This window comes from Camelus ferus, chromosome 2, assembly GCF_009834535.1.
Source record: "Camelus ferus isolate YT-003-E chromosome 2, BCGSAC_Cfer_1.0, whole genome shotgun sequence".
In the NCBI taxonomy this organism is placed as follows: Eukaryota; Metazoa; Chordata; class Mammalia; order Artiodactyla; family Camelidae; genus Camelus; species Camelus ferus.
Window position 1 is genome coordinate 53,392,434 of NC_045697.1, and position 22,244 is coordinate 53,414,677.

At 33.2% G+C, this 22,244-nt stretch overlaps 1 protein-coding gene across 2 annotated transcripts; it reads right to left on the reverse strand.

Annotated features, from left to right (window-relative positions):
* Positions 1-5,471: 5,471 nt before the first annotated feature.
* On the reverse strand, positions 5,472-21,938 carry CSN1S1 (casein alpha s1). Of its 2 annotated transcripts, XM_014562563.1 has the most exons (21): positions 21,892-21,938; positions 20,410-20,472; positions 18,779-18,811; positions 18,305-18,325; positions 17,867-17,905; positions 17,401-17,424; positions 16,938-16,958; positions 16,270-16,293; positions 15,596-15,619; positions 13,903-13,932; positions 13,079-13,102; positions 12,943-12,987; positions 12,041-12,082; positions 10,661-10,678; positions 10,524-10,565; positions 10,156-10,197; positions 9,302-9,328; positions 8,270-8,293; positions 7,326-7,486; positions 6,692-6,735; positions 5,472-5,857 (listed from the first exon to the last, which is right to left on the reverse strand). In XM_014562563.1, coding segments are annotated over exons 2-20 (693 nt in total). In that variant the 5' UTR covers positions 20,461-20,472; positions 21,892-21,938; the 3' UTR covers positions 5,472-5,857; positions 6,692-6,734. The 2 variants fall into 2 exon arrangements, with proteins under 2 accessions (XP_014418049.1, XP_006188730.1); XM_006188668.1 differs by lacking the exons at positions 6,692-6,735; positions 8,270-8,293 and having other exon boundaries at positions 5,477-5,857; positions 21,892-21,918.
* Between the last annotated feature and the right edge of the window lie 306 nt (positions 21,939-22,244).

The following is a 22,244-nucleotide window of genomic DNA, read 5'->3' on the forward strand; positions in this document are numbered from 1 at the left end:
TAGCTGTAATTTCATCTTTCCTGCACCCTCAGTGTTTTCCTCACCTCAGGATCAAGTGCAAGCCCATATTTAGGCTATAATATCTCACATCTTTAAAGAAAATATTTCATCCTTAACAATTCTTCAGGTTACTCTATGGCAATTATCATAAAAGAAGTATCCAAACTGCTGTTTCCTTTATTTCACATTATTCTCTCATCAACCTGTTCCCATTGAGATTTTATCCCTTTAGATACCACTTATTTTTCAAGGTTATCAAACGACTTTCATCTTATTAATCTGTGTTTGTTTTACCAAACCTATCAATGTTATTTGGTAGAGTTAATCATTCCTTCTGTTTTGAAATATCATACTTCTTCCCATTTGAAATCTTAAACCTGGTAAACTCCTGGTTTCTTTCTTAACCCATTAAACGCTTCTTTACAGTCTCCCTTCTGGCATTTTCTCCTTCTCCAAACTCTTAAAGGTTGGAATACCTTAAGGGTTAGCCTTACTCTCATTACTGTTGTTCAGTTGCTTGGCTTTAAGTTCATTCATAGGCTCAGATCTTCCATATGTCTATCTCCAAACTTATTCCTTTCCTGAACTCCAAACTCATGCACTCAGCTGCATTCTTGGCTTCCACATCTGACTATCTGACTAATATCTGAAACCTGACATGGCCAAACATAACTTTTTGACTGAATCTAGCCCTCAACTTGCTCAAACTTTAATTGGTCATAGTTCAATAACAAAACCAGCTGATATAATAGTATGTAGGAAATAGACTTAAATAGGCACTTCACCAAAAGAGGTTATCTTAGTGATCAATAGACATATGAAAAGGTGATTGACATCATTAGTGCTCAGAAAAATGAAAATTAAAGATACTGAGTATCATGACAAAACCACAAGAATGACTAAAAGGAAAAGAACCAGTAATACTAAGTTTTTGCAAAAACAAGCAAATAAAAGGAATGCTAAGCAATGCTAATATAAATGCAAACTGGTACAAGCAATATGGAAACCTGTGTTAGTCTTTGTCAAAGGCAAACATCTGCTTATCTTATGACTAGCAGTTCCACTCTTAGGTATATAACAAAAAGAAATATATATATGCTCTATAAACATGTACGTAATGTTCTCAGCAACATTATTACTAATATCTCAAACTGAAATCAACATAAATATGGATTAACAGTATCTTGTAAAAATAAGTTATGGTTTACAATGGAATAAAATATTATATTGTAATTAACATGAATGAGTTGCTGTCATACCAAATAACATGGATGAATTTTATATGAAAAACATTGAATGACAGTAGTTAGACACAAAATATAATGGAATACACAACCCTACACATAGAATTTATTAGAATCTCTGCACTATTAATTTCTGGTTAGATAAGCTAGACTACTGGTTAGCTGAAGGAATGTGAGAAAATGCTCTCATGTCCTAGTGATATTCTTCCCCCTAGCCTGGAAGATGAGTACTCTGTGATCATTCATTCCTATGTGTGCACTCAGTATATTGCCTACCTTCTTACTTTTCCTTATGGTTGGGGCCTTACCAATGCAGAATTACCTCTTTGCTTCTGGACTTGAACGTAATTACCTACTAAGGCATACTGACCTGGCTTCCTTAGAAGCTGTGGAATAGTTGGTTAATGCTACTGTGAAACTCATAGTTTTAGCCCCACTGGGGTGAAATTTTTAAAATGTGAAGCAGAGATGAAGGAGAACTTGCAGCTAATTTGTCTCTTCTTTCTTTTTCTGTATATTATTCAGAGGCTCAGTTCTTCTGTGAAGCTAGAGGTAATTAAACAATAATCACCTTAAGTATTGAAATAAGCAATTCAATATTTTGCCCTCATACATTCATGTATCAAAAACAAGATGTGAAATGAAGCATGTGGAGAAATAAATGTACGTAGGAAAACTTTTAATTATAGGAAATAACAAACTTTCTTAGGTTTGGAACCATGGGATTCCTGACAGAATAGAATCAAATTTCTGGGTGTCATGGTTCTATGCTGGTGGATCTTTCACTGCTTATGGCCATAAAGCTTATATTTTGGGGAAAAAAAAATCCAAGATTGAGTTTTTGAATTATAAAATAAATGCTTTAGTTCAGGCTTCCATAACAAAATTCTACAGAACAAATGGCTTAAACTACAAATATTTCTTTCTCAAGTTCTGAAGGCTGGGGGTCCAAGATCAAGTTCCCAGCAAATCCTGTGTCTGGTGAAGTCTCTCTTCCTGGCTTGCAGACAGCTGCCTTTTACTGTACCCTCACATGGCAGAGAGAAAGATCATCTCGTCTATATTTTCTTATCGAGGCATTCCTTCCACTCATACAGGGGCCTCTCTGATGAACTAACTGCCTCCAAAGACCCCACCTCCACATGTCATCACACTGGGGATTAGGGCTCCAGCATCTGAATTGGGGGATGGGCACAAATATTTAATCTGTAGCAATTAAAATGACATGCCTTTACAAGGTCTTCAAAATTTAGGATAGTAGAATTTTCATTATTGAAAGTGAAATATATCAGAAAATGCAGAAAATTTAGAGAACCCCTGCTGCTCCTGAATGTCTGACTGTGTCTCTTTTTCATGATAAAAATCATGATTTCTTTGTTTACTGTAGCTAATCATTGCCTAAATGTCCCAGTTCTCACTTTTGTTTCACTATAACCAGGAGTCAACCTTGATATGGATTGGAAGTAGGAATAAAAAACCTAGAAAGTTCTTGACTTAATGCATAGCACATAGCATAGTACATAGACTAGTATCTTAGAGGCTGGATCTGGCTGACAAAGAGAAGGGGACTGTGTATTTTGTATTTAAAAAAACCCCATGAAGCTAGACCATGTTAAAAAATTGGGAGTTCTTACACACAAGTCCATCCACATATCTAGTTTCTCCTGTGAATCCTAATATTTGGTCACACCTGACCTGTGTGTTCCTGCTTGGCAGCTATGGATTAGAAGGCACAGCAGAAGAGGAATGCACACATTCTTCAACTCACTGTCAGCATCATTGTTTTTCACAACTATCTATTTTCACTCACTTCTGTTATTTGTCAAGCTCTAGAAGGCAGTTTGGTAACCATAATCAAAACAGAAACAGTTAAACATCTATAAATATGTTTAGTTCTAATGGCCCATCACTTCCCTATACCTATAACAAAGCATAAATGACTCTCCTTTAAACTTTTCCATGAAGAGTAAACTATTATAAAAGTCTTTTCTGCCTAACTACAGTTGACTGAGAATTCTAGTGAGGTGCAAAGTAATTGAAATTGCCTTTCTGACCTCAGGGGAAATGGAAGGAGACTAGTGTCACCAAACCAAGGCTTAATTGGTAAACTCCTGGAGCAAGGTGATAGTTAAAACTTTCAGAGATAAACAATGAAAGGGGGTAATTATTGCATTAGAAACGGTCAAACCAAAGGTGATCTCTGCGTGAGGCTAATTATTATATCCATAGAAAAATTTAATAGCCAGATAATTTTTGATATATGAATAAAAAATGTTTTGGTGATGAGAATATGTCTACCGAGGAGAATTCTGGGTCAAGCTACCAACAGAAAGAATGATGAGTCACCCCACCTGCAATTTACGAATAAGAATCAGTCTATTGGTCTACATCTCTTGAAGCGAACGTCAAAATCCTATAGGAAAGATCATGCTATAGCATCATATTTCCAACCCTCAACCCTGGTACTTGCCTTCAGACTATGAGTTTTGAGCACTTACCTGGATAAAGGGAGCTATCTGATCTTACAGATTCTGGGATCCATGCTCTCTCTTACCACTCATTACTTGGAATGGGGAATATCCAGAAAATCTGCTGTTCATGTAGAGATTTCTTTGAGTCAAGTAATAGTTGGTGTTGCCTCAAGAGTTCACCCCCTTTCCAGCCTAGTGATAGTCTAAACCATTTATTGGAAGTCTTCAGTTCAGAGAGTATGGTTTAAATGGATACACTTAGAAACTGGTCTAATCTCTGTATTACCTCCCTGATGTATGGAGGAAGGAGGTCAAAAAACACTGACAAGAAACTCATTTTGTGTCTCCTTTTATAATAAAATAATAATTTTGCCTCTCTGGGGAAACTACAGCAACTATTAAAGACTAAAAGCTAGTAAGTTATATCATTATTTTATTTACCCATTTGGTCTTTGCAATATCTTCTTGGAGACTAACAATAGATTATTGCAAATCTACTGAGGTGGTGACATCTATTACAGGTGATATTTTAAATGTGGTACATATGAGATAAATTCCTGATACTTATTTTATAGCTAATATGTACATCTTTCTCCATTCTAACTTAAAAACTAAAGAAAAAGGGAGAAAATACCAGAAAGAGTTTGCTTTCATCTTAAAAACAGAGGCTTCTGTCTAATGTGACAGTTCTAAGGACAAGTCTACTCTGGTCGTGCACCACAGTTTAGTCTGAATGACTCATTGTGCTACGTTCATCATGTAATCATTAAATTGATGGTGATAACTTTACTCCTGTAGGATTCATAACACACAAAGTAGTGTTGTGTTGGTTCTTTGGGACCTGACATGATGACAGAAGCTGGGAGACACGTTTTATGAGGACGTAGGGATCTGCACCTTGCATTAATTTCCTATAGGCCCAGAAGTTGAGTATGTAAACAAACATTCTGTAGATTGAATAACAGGTTGTTTTACCTTGCACTTCTTAATACTGAGAGAAGGCAGGAGACCCAATGCTAAATCACTTTTTAAAATTTTTCAAAGCAAAAAAATACATTTGAGTGTTAATATAATCAGTAAGAAAAGAACAGCTGATGGCTATCTAGATGCTTGAAGCTGTGGCACAATGGACCTTGTCACCTGTATTTTGTGACCTGGTGGATACAAGGTTCTTAGAGTCATGACAGGTTGGGTGGGTTGGGAGGCCTGAAATCAACCCTGAGAAGTAAATTTCACCTGGGGTGTTGAGGATAACAGAGTAAGCAACTATTGTCATTAAGAGAAATAACTCCTCATTGGAGTTCTGGAGGACACTGAACAGACCATCATGAATACTATGTTCCCATGTGTCCTGAGTTAACTCTTTCAATGAATATTATCTAATCTACCTAGTTATAAACTCAAGTATAATTCTATGGATTGGACCCAAACAGATCCTAAGGGTATAAGTAAACAGTGTAACCAGGTTGTTCAAATTCCCAGTGCATTTATAATTGCCACGCTGCTGTTCCTCTCTGTTCCCACACCTTTGTTCTCTTGGAAAATATTCTATAAACAGTTGACTTCAAATGAAAGATCTTGGACCCAGTTTACAATCTACCAGCAGCAGCCTGAAGTGAACATTTAAACATTTTTTCATTAAAGTATGATTGAAAGTGTTATAAAAATGTAGTGAAAACAAAATGTTACATATATATAAAGACTCAACAGGGCTGTGAAAACTCCACTGAATGGAATAATGACAGAAAATAGGGATTGTGCCTTAAAATGTAATTTATTGAAAAGAAGAAAGAAAAAAAACTCAGTTACTGCCCACAATTTTTTGAAATGATGGCAGTTACAGGAGAAGCAATTCAAAGGCTTTTTAAGCAAGATTTCCATATAGAAATTTGATAAAGACTTTAATACCCTCTATTTGGTGGCCTTCATACTGGCATGATACAACTGGGATAAACTGTTAAGACAACTTTTCTTAAGGAAAAGAATGATATACTATTTAATATACAGTAGAGAACTCAAGAGGAAAGATTGCCTTCAATTTGGGATTGTCCTATTCTAAGACAACAGTCAAAGCCTTTGGATGGAAAGGTTTTACATGATAGGCGTGGAGGAGAAATTTAGAGCATGGAATTTCAGTCACATCTGCAAATAGAAAAAGAAATATGTGGTTAGTTTATTCCATTTTGAAGGGAAGAGACACTGTTATGACATGATACATTTGAATAGTCATTTTCTCTTCATCTTACGATGCAGCTCACAAAGGTATCTGTGCTTTCCTGTTACTGACAGGCATATTCATTGCTCCTGAATTTTAAGTCTTATAATTTATTACTAGATAGTATTTTGTTTTGCAGTAATGTAAAATACTGCAAGGCTACTTAAAGAAAAAGTTTCCACATATATCAGTTTGTCATTTTCCTTAATTTGATCTGTTGGAAAAGAAGTTTTCACCATTGGAAAGGGAAAACACACACACATGCACACATACATATACACACAATTAGAAAATCCAATATAGTGGATGAAGGTAACTAAAACAAATCTGTAGACATTTAAGTCTGTTTTCTTGCTGACAAAAAAAAAAAAACACTCTGTTTTATTACGTAACTTGCAGAGGCTTTCCATTGCAGTGACCACAACGAACAGAATCTCACTGCTGGGTTCACCAGAGTCTCAAAGTCACATTTTGATGGAAAATTAGTAACATCCACACTTCCATATTTGTATAGGAGTTTCAGTATAATAAATTGCATTAATTAGCATTAGCTAATTTTAATAGTTATTTAAATATAATACTATTATGCTACAAAATTTTGCAAATATCCAAGCCAATTTAATTATTATCTAAGTGCTAATGTGTCCACAAATAGCTAGACCATAGGGGAAAAAAACTTTGTAGTCTGCAGTCATGTATCTTTGTACTGAGTCCTCACATGAAAAGAGAATCAATGGTTAGACAAGTGATTTCCAACTTACCAAAGGCCATAATTGTGGAGTTCCTGAGAATTCACTTAACTCTTCTGAAGGAAAAAAAAATTGTTAAAATCACGTGACGTAGGTAATGAGCAATAAAATTTTACTAAATTTATTTTCCCAGCACTGTGCTTAACAAAGATTATTATATTTAATCACCTTCAAAGTTATAAAAAATAAACATTATTATATTATTTCAAGTAAACTTAAAAGGTCAAGATTTGAATTTAAGACTATTGGATGCCAAAATCTGTGCTTTCTTCCTCATGCTCTAGTCTAATGTGTATCATGGGTAGAACCAAAAGAAAGACATTTAAAGATTAGTAAAAGTGAAAGGCAGATAAAGTTGAATTGTTGTATTTTCACTTAGGAGAGAAGTGTTTTTCTCTCCCCTGCCATCATCAGAATGAATTTCACCTATAGAATATATAGCACTTCCATGTGTTTCCTAGTAATGAATTAGCCATAGGTACTAGAAATTATTACCAATTTTCCATTTCAGAAAACTCTAGCATGAAGCACTAAGTGTTGGTTTGTCAGTGTTTATTCTAATCTGTTTTTATGGTATGCTCTGTAAGCAATTTTCTTTTATTTCCTTTGATAGAACATCAATATGCAGTGATTTATATGAACTTACCACCACCACTGTGGCATAACGTCGGTTTTTCCACCGTCCTCAGAGGCAATGCCTTCAGGGGTGTCGTAGGATGAGGGGTGAGCAATATATTGCATGACTTGTGGAGGATAATACCAAGCAACATAGGGAGAGGCACCAAGCTGGAAGAATTGTGGGAAAGGCTAGAGAGAAAGACCATTGAAAAAGCAACAATGTATGAGAAACTGCTGTTTTGAATTGCTGAAAATGAATCACTTCATTCATTTCCAACATGGCCAGTGGCATCACAAGAGTTATTGACTCTGAGGAAAAAGGAGAAATCAAACTCTTCCCTTTGGTGGATCATGGTGAAGTAACTTTTGGAAAGGGCTTTTTTAGGGTATCAGAGTAAATCATTTCTTTAAGGTCAATAGTCAGTATTGAATTCCAAGATCCTGCATTACTAACAGGGGTTCAATCCCCTGAGTACAGAGGAAAGTAGTTGTGTGAATTTAATTATTACATAATGTATAAACTCATGGGTATTAGTACTAGAAAGGATAATTTTTGCCATTTAATTCTACAGTTTAATTTTTCATGGTGATACTGAGCTCAAAGGAAGGGAAGGAAGGACCTCCCACCCAAGGGTCAATACAGCTGGCTTTCAGAAATGCCAGGAATAAAGAGAAAATAATTCACCAATTCCTAGCCCAGTGCTCCTTCCTAATCATACAGTTTTGTTAACAAAGCATTATTTTCCTTTCTGAAATTTTGGAACAGCTGCCACTATTAATCTATTATATTTTACTTGTTTCTATGAATTCAAGTAATTCTCTATACTGGTAAGTGGAAGTTATGTGTTCTTTGATGGAATTAGAAAAAAATGAAAGAATTTCATGTAAAGATTATAATAAATATGGTATTTGGGATTTTCTCTTTATTAAGTCATTTAGATAAAAAAATTAAATATAATAAAGTCAATTTACCTCAAGATGGAAGTATGCCTGTTCCTTAACAGAGAGGAAAAAATAGTTTCAATTTAAATCCCATCAAATACCATGATAGACTAAATTATTACTACCAAATACTTTCTTTAAGATTATTATTATCATTATTATCATTCTTGCTTTTTTTTTTTAATTACATGGAAAAGTCTTGCTAATGTACTCTTTGGAGCTCAAATGAAGAGAGTAATTGTTGTTTTTTTTTCTTCTTTTTCCTTTGGTCAAGCAGTAATTAGAGAATCTCAGAAGAAATTGAGAGTAAAATCTAATGCGCAGTGAGGAATCATTATCATAAAACTGATTGATGACTACGATGTTTTAAATCTTGAGGAAAGGTTTTTTTTTTCTCCCTAATCACATAATTATAAAGAAAATTCTATGGTTTTCTTTACATACTTTTTAAAAAATTAGCATGCCATATATATGTTGAATTATCAATAGACCAAAGCAACTGAGCTGAATGCACAGTTAACTACAGCTAAAAAGTGAAGACACAAGAAGAACACTGCAAAAATCAGGATATAGGAGTTTAAGGAGGAAATAAATTGATAGTTCCATATTAATTTCACAAATGAAAAAGCAGTTTTCAAAGAGAACAACACAATTTGCTCAAGGTCATATGATTAGAAGGTGTTAGATCTCAGGACTGAAAACTCAAGTTATTTTCACTACAATACTATATTAATAAAAGGTCTAATTTTAACACATAAATAAGCTGGTTGAGAATGTCCTGACTTAAAATTTGACCAGAAGCTCAGTTCACTCAGGGATGGCCATAGAATCATTCTTTCAAAGGAATTTGGCAAGTTGGATCTGATCTTTCATAGCAATGTTAGAACTAGCACTGGAGAATCCAACACTAGTCAACACCTGAGAAATACTAGCACAACACTAGTTCATGATGCAACTAGTACAATCATTTCAAAAAAACAATGACTGCCAATAGATAATTTGGGGCAGTATTAAAACATAACACACACACACACACACACACACACACACACACACAGTTACCTGAGTCACTACTTTCACAGGCTCCCCCTGGGGGAAAAAAAAGAGAGAGAGAGAGAATCGGGTTAGTCACTCTTTAAGGCTGAATAAAATCAAAGATGGAAGAAGCAACCTATCCGAAATGCTTTTCATGTTAGAGATATGGGAACTGACATTAATTTTGCCAATTGCATTATTTAAAGACCATTTCTTCTAAAACATATGAAACATCCTCAACAATCCTGACAAGATTCATTAAGCAGCAAGTAGAGATTGGAGGGCTCCATGATTGGAATTACCGTACCTATTGATGGGAATCAGAATTGTTATAGTAGCATATATTTCACAGTACCTGGTTATTGCCTTAAAAATGAAATCGGAAGTCCTAGAAGCACTATGGAATCAATGGAATGTTGGGTGTAAGAATCAGTTCCTATTATGTATTATTGATAAACTTACTTCACAGACCAGAAAACAGAGGATCAGAGAGTTTTTGACCAAGACATTTAGCATCTCTTCAGTTGGTTTCTTCACAAGCATGTCAACTAGTAAATCTCCAATATGCTTTGCCTAAGAGGCATAACGTAACTAAGTTTGAGTTTCCTAAATTGAACTTGAGAATTAAATGATGGACATAAAGATATAAAATTAAGGAGAATGTTAAAAAGAGAAATTAACATAACCATGGAGATTAACACTTCATAGTGCTTATAACTATAAACGTGCTGTTCACATTAGGGGAGACAGAACAGAATGGCTCCCATTCCAAAGAAGAGTGACAAGAGAAATCTCTTCAAAAGTGTGAGGCTATTTAAAAACAAATGTATTTAAGCTTTACAATATATTATCAACATGCCATTTATTAAGCAAAATATTACCAGTTGGGGGTGGTTGTCCTCATTTATTCTGTAAAGTTGTTCCTGTATAGAAGGAAATACATTTAAATTACTTAAACATCTTCTGGTACCACACATTCATTTTACAATGTACCCAGAGTATACCATTATTCATGAATTTAGGATAAACTGGATTCCATGCCAAAATTATGAAAAAATAGCAATATGCTTTTTATTTTCTAATTTTAGAAAAGTTATTTAACTAAAGGCTATACTTTATATATTTATAAAGTCAGTACCCTGTGGGGAAATAATAACCTGCTGTTTCCCTAAGATTACATATTTTCTGTTCACGACTATTAATCACTTATTTAAATTTTATCTTTGGTAAATTTTAAATAAAATATTACCAGATATGGGTGGGAGGACAGTTTCACTCTTGGAATAAGTTTCTGTTAAAAAAAGAAAACGGAATATACATTATAAAAACATAAGACATAGACATGAAGAAAGTACTAAATATTCTAGATTTAATGAATAAACTTACCTGGTCACGGATAGCTTCCTAAGAAAGAGAGAACATTTTGTTTTAGTATACTGGTTTTATTCACGTCTGAATAACAGACATTCACTTGGTGCTTTCATTCACTCAAGGACTAAGCTAAATCCTGGGGATCAACTACGAAATATGATGACATTCTGAGCAAAACCCACAGAGTTCTAACACTTGTGGAGTTTGCAGCTTGGTCGCATCACAGCTAAGGTACTGAAATAGATTATTCAAGTAGTTTCTTAGATCAGAAATGATGAATTCTGGTGGAGTACAGATATATTTAAATTTCCTTGGACTTTAAACACCAGCAACTTGGAAACTGAGACAAAAGTAACAATTGAGGTCCAAATTAAATTCATCATTGACTTCTCTCTTCCTACACATAGAACAAAATGTGAAAATATAATTTTGCTAAACTAAGGCAAGCTCTTTTCCCTAAAGTCTTAATTAAGTCAAGTTTAATTGCTATAAGTAAAAGAAAAAAATGTTTTGGCCTTCCAATTGAAAGACTATTACAGTCAAAAGGATCAAAACTAAGTAGCAAAGAAGGGTTGTGCTAATTGATACATTTTTGATCTGTCCATACCATCAGTGGGTAGAGAGTTTATGACATCATAGTTCAAATGCACTTCTTGATGAAAGACCTTCATAATGTTGTCAGAAGTCTCATGGGCACAGCAAAATTTACAGAGACTGGGGAGTGGGGTTAGGAGAAGGAGGAATGAACATTTTATTGGACTCGCTACATACCAGATGAAGGGATAACTGAGTAGAAGATTGCTCATTCAGTATTCAAAATAACACCAGGATGTGAGAATAACTATATTTCCATTTCATACATAAGGACACAAGTTCCGGGATAAGATTAATCAACTCTCTGATTCTTTCTTAGAGAATTTTGACAAAAGCAATTTGAATGTCTAGGACTCCTGATTCTTTTTCCAGACTCTACAGTTTCCTTAAATGGAAAGTTTATTTGGCATATCTGTGCTTTCATGAGCAAGCATTTTTATGGACTCGCCATCCAGTAGTGAATTTGGGAAAATAAAGACAGGACAGGATAAATTCCTGAATATAATATATCATCTGGGAGGCTCTAAGAGGATTTGATGTAGAATTTAGTTAAAGTAAACTTCCCTCTGGATAGTAATTATGGATGTGATACAGCACATTAGTCTCAGCATAAATAGAAAGAAATAGCTGTGACAGTAAGTGCATAGAGAAGCATATGGAGCATTCGCCAATTATTATTCATGATCAAGGCTAGAATAAATTATTTCTTGAAAAAACATATTTAAAAGCAAACCCCATTTAAAATTTAACTACTTTAATTCTGCAGAATACAATTTTGTATTATTATAATGAAAATATTACCAGCTGGAGTAGTTTGTATTTGTTCAGTCTGTGAAGCTCTTCCTATTCGAAAAGAAAAATATTGTCGGTTGCTTAGATACCATGCAGTCCAATCCCAGCATTTTCAAGTAATAAAGCTAGAATCCTAACGTGCCTTTTCTCAGGAGTAGAGAATGAGGGGCTATTAATCTCACTTTGATGTTATTTCTACCACAAATAGTTTGGACTAATCTAATTATTTTTTAAAAATTAAAAAAAACACTTTCTCAACTTACTGTTAACTTAAAATAAATTACAGTGAAGTCAGATATTAATGATATTCAGGCAATTTTACTTATGGTGTTTCAGTGTCAGAATGGCTAAGAAAATTGAAGATGACTTGTGCTTTCTGACCGAGGATTTAACTTTGGCCAATTGAAATCAGAATATTAGATGAAGTGGGCAAAAAGTGATCATGTTTCTGATACTAGCCACATTTACTGAGTGCTTACTTTGTGCTATGGATTGCATTAATTGCTTTACATCATTTAATATTTATTATTATATTGTCATTTTATAATTTAAGTTATAGGCTTACAGCAAGTAAGTAAACTATCTAACACCACGTGCTGCTAAAAGGTAGAGCTTAGAGTCAAACTCAAGTCTAGTCAGACTTACAGAGTACCCTTTAAATACCGTGCTATTCGGATCTAAAAGTAGACTATAAAACACAATATTTAAATGAAAGCATGAATTAAATACCTGAGATTTAAAAAAAGTTGTCAGTTTTGTTTTCAGAGGGGATCAGTAAACATCTAGAGTCTGTTAGATTACTTACTATGAATTAATGTTTAGCAAGTGTTAAGGAACAGTAATTTATCAGTGCAACGTTCTTCTCATTCCTTGTTACCTTTGCCTTTGATAAACTTTTAATAAAATTTTACCAGATAGCGTTGGGAGGGCATATCTTCCTTGAGAATGTCCTTCTGCTAAAAAAAAAAAAAAAAAAAATTGTTTAATTAAATTTTAACATATCCTGGATAATGCTAATATATTTTAAATTTGGTAAATATATCTCACCTCAGTGGTACTGGAAACAACTTCCTTAAAAACATTAAAACATGCCATGTTAGTTTTTTGATTTATTAATTTACATTTCAGGTAAGAATACTAATTAACCAGAGACTATATTGCTAACTAACTGTAATAAACTGACTTTAGCCACAAATTCCTGGGTAACTGAGGCAAGATGAATAATTTGAGGTGCATGTTATACTCAAGGTTTCCTTTTCCCTTCTCACTGCTTTAACCAAGGAAGTTATTCAGAATGTTGAAGGTGGATGTGAAATATTCACTTTTACTGAATTCCCAGAAACTCCACATAACTGAGTTGGTTTTATTTTGTAACTTGAATGAAAGTCTTCTCCCAAAGTTAAAGGAAGGACCTCATGACCTCCTATGCCTGCTCTTTTTCTCCTTTAGGTTAACAAGGAGCAAAGGATTCCAGTGTCTGATTAGCCTTGAATTGGTTGATTTCTACACAGGATAAAACATGTTGATATCATTGGTTTAGAAACATAGCCATTACTGTAATTTTTAATGACAAGATTTAGTTCTATCAAAATCTGGGAAGGGCAAAAAAATTAGGAAAAAAAAATGTTTGGGCAGCACAGATAGTCAGAAAGGATTGCTTGTCCAGAAACAATTCTGTAATTTTGTCTCTGACAAATATTTGTTTTCATACATCTGTTGGGTTGATATCCATGTGTGTCAAAATGAGGACAGTGCTGTATACAAAGTGCCTTGTGCAATCAGACCTTGTAGGATATGTAAACTTCATGGTACAATAAGCTTTCATAAACATTTTCTGATTGGGATAATGAATTGACATCAAAATGATTTACCTCACTTGAACTGCTTCCAGATTCCTTTCGCTTAAAAAAAAAAGAAAATCAGTGTTACTGATCCTGTGATTTTAAAAGTGGAAGGAAACTAGCCCCACACTTTCATACCGGGGTGCTAACTCCTTGTTCAGAATTAAAACAAGTAGTATATAAAGGGCCAATACTATGTACTTTCTTGGTCTGTCAATTTCATTTAAAATATGTTGGAGGGGGAAGTATAGTAACTTCCCTGATAACTTCAAAACAATTTTTTATTAAAACAAACACAGATACATGATTGACTAGAATGTAAAATGTGTATGAATTTTTGTGATAAAAATGAACCTGGAAGGAAGAGCCCTACTGGGCTGGGCTTCCCAGAACCCCAGGCTGAGCATTCATTCTCACATACACTTGGGGCCCTTTTTATGCTTGGAATAACTTGGAAACATTAAAATATAACAACCAGTTTAAGTGTGGAACTAAAATTACATTAGCTTTTTAAAACAGCTATGCTTTGAAATATTGAGTTTTCTTTCCCCTAAGTCACGGATGTTTATATTTGCATGTGGATATAATTTTTGTTCCCAAGGACATATTTAAAAGATTGATTTTAATATGCAACAGACTATTCATCTCTTGGGAGACGTGATTAACCAAATTTTTGAGGCTAATGGATTTTTCCCCATCTTTTTAGATTAGGTGGGCTAGCCCATGGATCCTAAGTAATTGTTGCAGGAGGTTCTTTCTGCCCCAGGACTGACTGCCCTCAGTGTAGAAGAGAATGAGCTCATACCCTGGATGGCAGAGGCAGGTTTTGGCTTTTGGGTTTTTGGGGTTTTCTTTGAGTCTTATAGTTCATTTTAAACATTCATACATATTTTGCTTTTTACTCTTTATTTTAATAAATAAGCAATGTTTTTTGTTAGAGCAGACAGAAATGAGCAGAGAAAGGGGGAACCAGCTAAATGGCAGGAAACCATACATCTTGTGAACTACAGGGTTAGTTGGGCAGACAGAGAAAAGCAGGAACCTCAGGACTGATAAGAATTCACACATTTTGGGGTGACAGGTGTCCTGGAAGCAGGAAAAGAAAGGTGGGAAAGGCAGGAATCTCCAGCATCTAAATGTAACCCTTTGTTCACTATGCTCTCATTACAATAAAATCAGCCTCGCGGATCAGAAGTACCTACGCCACAACACTTTCAAACAAGATTAAATAAGAACAAAAATCTCTCCTCCCCTCGGGAAGGTGGAGCTGGGATGAAAATCAGGGAAAGGACCCCCAACCCCTCCCTCTCCAATGAACATTCCGCCCATTTATGTTTACACTCTACTAGTAACCAGCTTGCCAAAGAAACTGAGCACAGCTGCTCACCTGAGGCTGCCCGCTCTCCCCTTGAGAGCGTCCTTTCTATACCTTCATAAATCCTCGCTTTACTTTTGACCTCAGTGTCTCATCTCTGAATTCTTTCTGCGAGGAGACAAGAACCTAATCTCTGACAAACTCTTCACTGATTATCATTTAAATGACAAATTCTCCCCTCTAATGTTAACTTTATCTGGCACAGCATTGTACATTCCTGGCTATAATAGTCCTGGTCGAAAAGTTCAATCTTGCTCAATTTGAGAAGACAGCTTTGATAAAGTAAAGCATAGTGCACATACTATGTATAATACATAAGTATACAGTTTATTAAAACAAAGGTCTTACCTCAGTGTCTTCCATGATGTGATCCTGAGAAAAGAAAAGAGAATTAACTTTATTTTTTATGATAAATATTCAGATGTAAAATAACAATTACCAAATATATAGATGCCAAAGAAAATATAAATTTGAGACAATAGCCAAGTGATAAGGAAAACAAAATAGCCTGCCTACCAGGCTAACCAAAGAATTTACCTCACTAATCTGCATTTCAGAGTTCAATAAAAACTACCGTAGATTCTTATATGTTGTGATAAATCAATGTAAATAACCTTTATTTTCTTTTAATTAGCTTTACTTCTTTCTTTAACTTGGTCTTGGATGTTAAGCAGGAGCATTATATTAAAAAGGTGATGTGGTAAATAAAAGTGCATTAGTTCAATGGCATATAAATATTTAAGCAAAATGGATTTTTTTCCAACTGGTGTGTTGCGTTCAGTTTTCATGACCAAAGCAATAGACAGAGTAGTGACATGATCCATAGAATTTGAGTGTTGGTTTAGTTATTCAGTTAATTCTGGCTTTCATATGCTATGCTGTATTTTCTTTTCTTTGAATTAGAGATATCTGTCTTAGTTTTGACTTAAGAGACTTATTTATTCATTTTGGGCAGGGTATTTAAAGGAAATGTTTTTACGTCTTTCTTTTCCTTATATTTAATAGTTTAAAAATAATCTTACTTCGGTTGGTTCGTTCCTAGTATCCTGTCAAGAAAAGATAATCAAAGATAATCATTCAGGTATGAAGAATAGTTACAAAGATATTTATTTTATCTCACAAATTTTGAGCATCTGTGTGATCTCTTAACGGCCTCTATTAAAAATCTGGTAGAGAATCCAGATCCAAAAAATCATTTTTCAAGAAAGTGAATAATAACTAATTATGTAAAACATTCTTAGAGCAGATACGTTGCTTTATATAATACCCTGAATAAATCATTCTTTCAGTTTTGATACTAAGTGCAGACAACTGTCTATAATTGCATTTATTCATTCATTCATCCATTTATTCATTCATACTAAGGCCCTGTCTCTTCACAGCTTTAAAGTTAAATCAATAAAATCAATATTTAGAATTCTCAGTAGAATTCATCAGCCATTTTGAAAGTTTATGGGAAGTATAAATGAAGTAAGACAAATATTCTTTTTCTAAATTAAAACACTTTCTCTACTGCAAGAATACATTTTTTTGCCACATTATCTTAAGAAAAGGTTGGTGCCTTGAGTTCATCATTTTGTGTTTCTCTCAGAAGTTCTCTCTGCTGAAACCAATAAAGTGTAACTTGTAAAATATATTTTTTGAAAGGACTAACTTTTAAAATAATTTAAATATCATTGATGGTCCTTACCTTCAGTTCATCGATGTTCTCCTTAAGGACAGGAAACAAGAGAGAAACATTAGTAAAGAGGGACACAAATGAATGGATATCTATGAGAAAACATACCTTACATTGCTACTGCAAATTAAAAGATGAATGTGTTTTTTTGTGACTGCACTAATATTTCTTGCTATATCATTTCTTGCATTAAGTGTCTCCTTGCTAAGCTTTCTTTAAAGTTGTCAGTATGTAAATGTGCACTTAAAAATATTTTAAAATTTTGTCCCACTAAATTTTGTTGTTCTTATCTTTCATTTTGTTTTAGTCATTATTCTGAATTCTCTTGATCTCATCTATCTGGTTCAAAAAAGCTAGTGTTTATTTCCATAAAAAGGCAGTAAAGAATTGGCACAACACCACAATACTTACTGGAGAGAACAAAATTTGCTTCCATTTGTTAACTCTACAGTATATCTTGTGGACAATTTCTTACCTGTCTAAACTGAATGGGTGAAACCTACAGAAAAAGAGGAAGGTTATGTTAAAAATCATTCAGACAAAGTTGGGTTGCCTATCAAATATTTTATACAGTGTCCTTGAAGTAAAATTTCTGTTTGTGTTCTACTTGACAAGTCAGTCACAAAATTATTGAAAATACAACACATAGTGGGTATTATCTAGAGATAAAGAACATTCCATTATAATGAACATGGAAATTGTAAAATTCTACATAGGTTATGCAAATGAAAACATGAGTGTTTTGCAAAGGTACAAATTAAAATTTAAAGCAGCTTTTTAATATTTGTTTATCTGATTTCAATATTCTTTTTCAGTGCTTGGAAGAGTGAATGAAGTAAAGGTTTAATCAAGTCAAGTGAAAAAACATTTGCAAACAAAAATTATGTTGATTTTTCAAGAATTTGGCTGTCATTTTAGAAGAATAAGTGGATAACACTTACCACTGCTAACTCAAGAATCTTTCTTTTGTTGAGGACTTCCTGTAGATATTAAATTGTGAATTATAAAAAGGAAAAATGCACCCCAAAAGGAGTATGTTTTCCATTTGAACAAAAGTTCTCTGTTCACTTAGTAAACCAGAATATTTCTTAGGTGAAATAAGAGAATTAGTTGTAGTTCTAGGATCTAATTTTAAAATCTAAAGGAGGTACCATATTTGGTTCCTTCTTTACCAGACCCACAAGTTTAGTAACATACTTATCAAATGTCAAAGGAGGGATTGAATAGGAATTTAATTAAAACAGACAATTAAGAGAGTAATCCAAGTACCTTGTGTACCTGGATACAATTGAAGGAAAATAAATGAAATGAGGAAGACATGCAACAGTCATCATAGCTAACTGAAAGAGAGAATAGCTGGGGGAAAGAAAGAACTTTACCTCTATGCTGTCTGGTTCATTCTGCAAAGAATAAAAAAATAAGTAAAAGGTATTAATTCCATTAGAGGACAGAGTGGATTAATGGCTGTTGTAGAAGGGTGTGGAAGATTCAGTGTGTAAAATGAGAGCAAATTGCAAATTATATGTTTGAATGCAAGTAAAAGAGCTAGAAAGAAGCAATAATAATTTAAAATAAATCATGCTAACATATCCTTAACTATTGCACTTGAATAATAAGGTATTAATTAATCATAAATATTTATGTAAGTCTATGTGCCTTCTTTCTAAGATGGTTTGTGAGAGCAGATCGATATTCAGTTCAATATTTGACCTGAAGATATTATACCTTAGTGAATGTGAAACTGACTTTATAGAGAGGGGAGGCACAGGACTAGAGTCTATGTATTACCGATACACCACCACTTAAGTTCCACAGTTAGAGTGAGTTCTCAGAACATAGACTAGAACACTCACTTGAAAGACTTCTGGGTACCTGAGAGGATATTTCTGTGAAAAACAAAGCAAGAATTATATAACAATAAAATAAAACAAAAAGCAATCAAAGTACAATAATAATAAGATCACAATATACATATAATACTATGAATTTAATGTTGCTATTTAAGAAAAGTTTGTATTTTAATAGCTAAATCTGTCTGACACCAAGTTTTTCTGGGAGGAAAAAATATATTTTATTGACAAAAATTTAAAAAGTAAATTATTTCCTCTCTTTAGAGTATGGTGGAGAATTGAGAAAACTATGTAAAAAGACTTCAAAAAAACCCCCAAAAAACTCTGAACTAGTTTGAGTTAATCCAGAATGATAAAGAAATGATTTAGTTTTCTGAACAATTTATATTACATGGTAGTTCTAAAGGTGACTTTAAACCATTATACATTTTTGGAGCAAAATGTATACTTTTCCTAATTAAATGTTGCTTGTCTGGATTTTATTTCTATCACCAATTAAATCATACAAAAATTTATCTCAATCTTCATTTTAACTGTGGAGACAAAATTTATGTTTGTTAGGTGGTAACATTAAAAATGATGTGGGTTATTTTGGAATAGGACTGTAGGAAACTATTTTTTTACTGGGGAAACTATACCCATTTCATTTGTAAAAGAACAAGATAAGGACTACTCCAATGATACATTTCTGAAGGACTTGGATTTATTTTTGTAACTTACTGTCAGAGATTTCTTTCTATTAGTGTTTAGGGTGTAGCATAAACAAAACTCTGTTAAGAAGTTAAGAAGTTGAGTTCTTGGTGATCCTGCATTTTCTAAATATGGATATAGAAAATTAGAGTCCAATAGAGTATCTCAGCATTTCAGAAACTTGCATCTGTATTTGATAGTTTCAATATCCAAGCATCCAAGACCATTATTTTATCTGAATTGTTTTCTTGTCAGGTGATTCCTGTTTACTCCTTTCACTGCACTAGCTGTGCATCACAAGGGAAAACAGAATAACTTTTTGCTTTATGTAAGTAACTGAATAGTTTTTTGTTTTATTTTTGAGAAGGGTTATTTTAATTTACATTATCTAATTTCACTGTCTATAGGGACCACAAACAATTCAATCTCCAAATCAGCAGAATGAGCCTGATTTTCTATACCTGGGGAAATTTTGGTTGACTCAAGACATCTCAACTAAGGGTTGACTTAGGCTCCAAAAGTAGAAAATACTGGACTATACGGCTTTATGTTATATTTGGTAAAGACATACATTGGACACATATGTTTACAAATACGCTAATTCTGTAACGGATGCAGGGAAAGAGCTTCATGTCATTCTTTGATGCTCTTTGTTACATTGTTTGATACCTTATTTCTTCTATTCTTTACTTTTTTATTATTATTATTATTTTTTATCATGAGAGATTTATATTTCAAGCAGAGATTTTATTTGGAGTCAAGACTGAATGAACTACATAATAATGACCAAAATGTGAAGGATTATCATAGTTTTAATATCAAGACTTCAATAGCTAATTAGAGATCATCCAACACTTTATTATTCTCAGTATCTTGTGTTTGATGTGATATCAGGTGATTTCAACCAGGAACCCAGAACCTTCTAAGTTCTCTGTGGTACTCACAGGCCTGGCAAGCGCAACAGCCACAAGGCAGGTAAGGATGAGAAGCTTCATGGTGGTCAAGACCTAGGTAAGAAAACAACAGAAAAAGAGTAAGGTCTGATAATAAAATTTGGTTTCATATGAAAAAAAAAATCCTTGATTTCCCAACAAAGGAGTGTGTTATAATAAAAATAGTTTCATTTGTTTAATATTTTTACTAATTTAAATTTTTAATTTTGCTATTCAATATAAATGTTAATCATTCAAATTATCTTGCTTAGTGCTTGTGTGAGATAAGAAATACCAGTCTCTTATTAATATTTTTATTCACTAACACTCTAAAACAACGCATTTGATCCATGAAGTGGTAATAGGGTTTTGTCAGAAGAATAGAGAGGCATTCATATTTAAATACTACTCAATTTTTAAATATTTCAGTTAAAATTAAAAAAAATTCCTCTTAGATCATTAGATTTGTTAAAATGTATAGTAAACTAAAACCCACTGAACCCATTTAATTTAATCTGACATTTAAAAAAAATGTCTTTCTCTTTTAAATCTATTTTAGAGCATCCTGCTCATTCAGAGTCTTTAAGAAAAACACTGTTGGTGCATTATATAGAAACTTATCTTCCATGAATTATTTTCTTAAAGAATTTAGCCATTATTTTATATTTTGCTGCATTGGTATATCCATGACATGACTATATGAGGAAGACTGAACTGGACAGAATCATAAGATTCAGATGTCATATCATGTTTGACTTCTAGAGTTCCATCAAATTATAAGAACCTAGAAATACTTTCATTTACATGTGCTAGAAAAATGGTTTCCAGAAAAATTAGAAAAAATACAGATCATACATACTTTATTCAACAAACTAATACCGCCATATTTTATATATACTGTTTCAGTTTACAAACTGCAGAATCTGAATGCATTAGTAAAGAAGACATATTTATAAACCCAAAATAAATTTACTACTTTTATCCACTTGCATCCTTCTGAATATCCAACTATAACCATCTTTACAAAAGTAGTTAGTTATATCTATTTGTCTATCTTTGACATATCCTTTATAGAATTAATTTAATTAAACTTATGCATGGAAAAAAGTGGCCTTGAAATATTCTACCAGAAATGCTCTTATCCATGACACTTAAAAAGATTATAAATTATTCTGCATAACAACTTTCCATAGAATTGAACAAAGATAATTCAACTTACTTCACCACAAGTCTTTACTGAAATTATGTATCTACTTTTTCATCTATGAGAATTTAGTTACCAAGTCATCAAAAAATTATTTGATGTTTATAAAACTATATGATTTTTCACCTAAAGCTAAAGATAGATAGTATCAACATTTGCAAATGCATTTTTAAGCTACAGACACCAAGTTATCAATATTTGAAAAGTTACAAATGCATATAAATGAGGAGTGGAAAGAAAGTTTAGACAAAGTGAAATCATCATAATTTTGCCATATGTAAACATAATACCTTGAACCCAAGACTGGGAAGAAGCAGCAAACTTGGTTGATGATCAAGGAGATGACAGATCTCTTTATTTCACAACTATTTAAATCTAATCATTAGTAAGATGCTAATTTTGTGGTTTCAATTCAACCAATAGGTTTATTTAAATTCTAAGAATCCTCTCAAATAGGAAATTAATTTTCTGTCCAATTCTTCTCCAAGAAATTCTGAGGAGAGTTTTCAACAAAGGAGTGATTCATGCTATGACAGCAAATTATACAAGGAATAGAATGACATTATTCAAAATTAAAATACAAAAAATTTAGATTAATGGTAATTATGAGAACACAGTTTTATGTTAAATGAATAATTGGAAA

What these genes read in the sequence shown, in the direction of transcription:
- CSN1S1 (XM_014562563.1), bottom strand. Translation starts at nt 20,460, where the DNA reads ATGAAGCTTCTCATCCTTACCTGCCTTGTGGCTGTTGCGCTTGCCAGG. An exon ending in ATGAACCAGACAGCATAGAG is followed by an intron (nt 17,906 to 18,304) that starts GTAAAGTTCTTT and finishes TAATATCTACAG; the next exon opens with GAAGTCCTCAACAAAAGAAA. An exon ending in CTGGAAGCAGTTCAAGTGAG is followed by an intron (nt 13,103 to 13,902) that starts GTAAATCATTTT and finishes AATGTTTTTAAG; the next exon opens with GAAGTTGTTTCCAGTACCAC.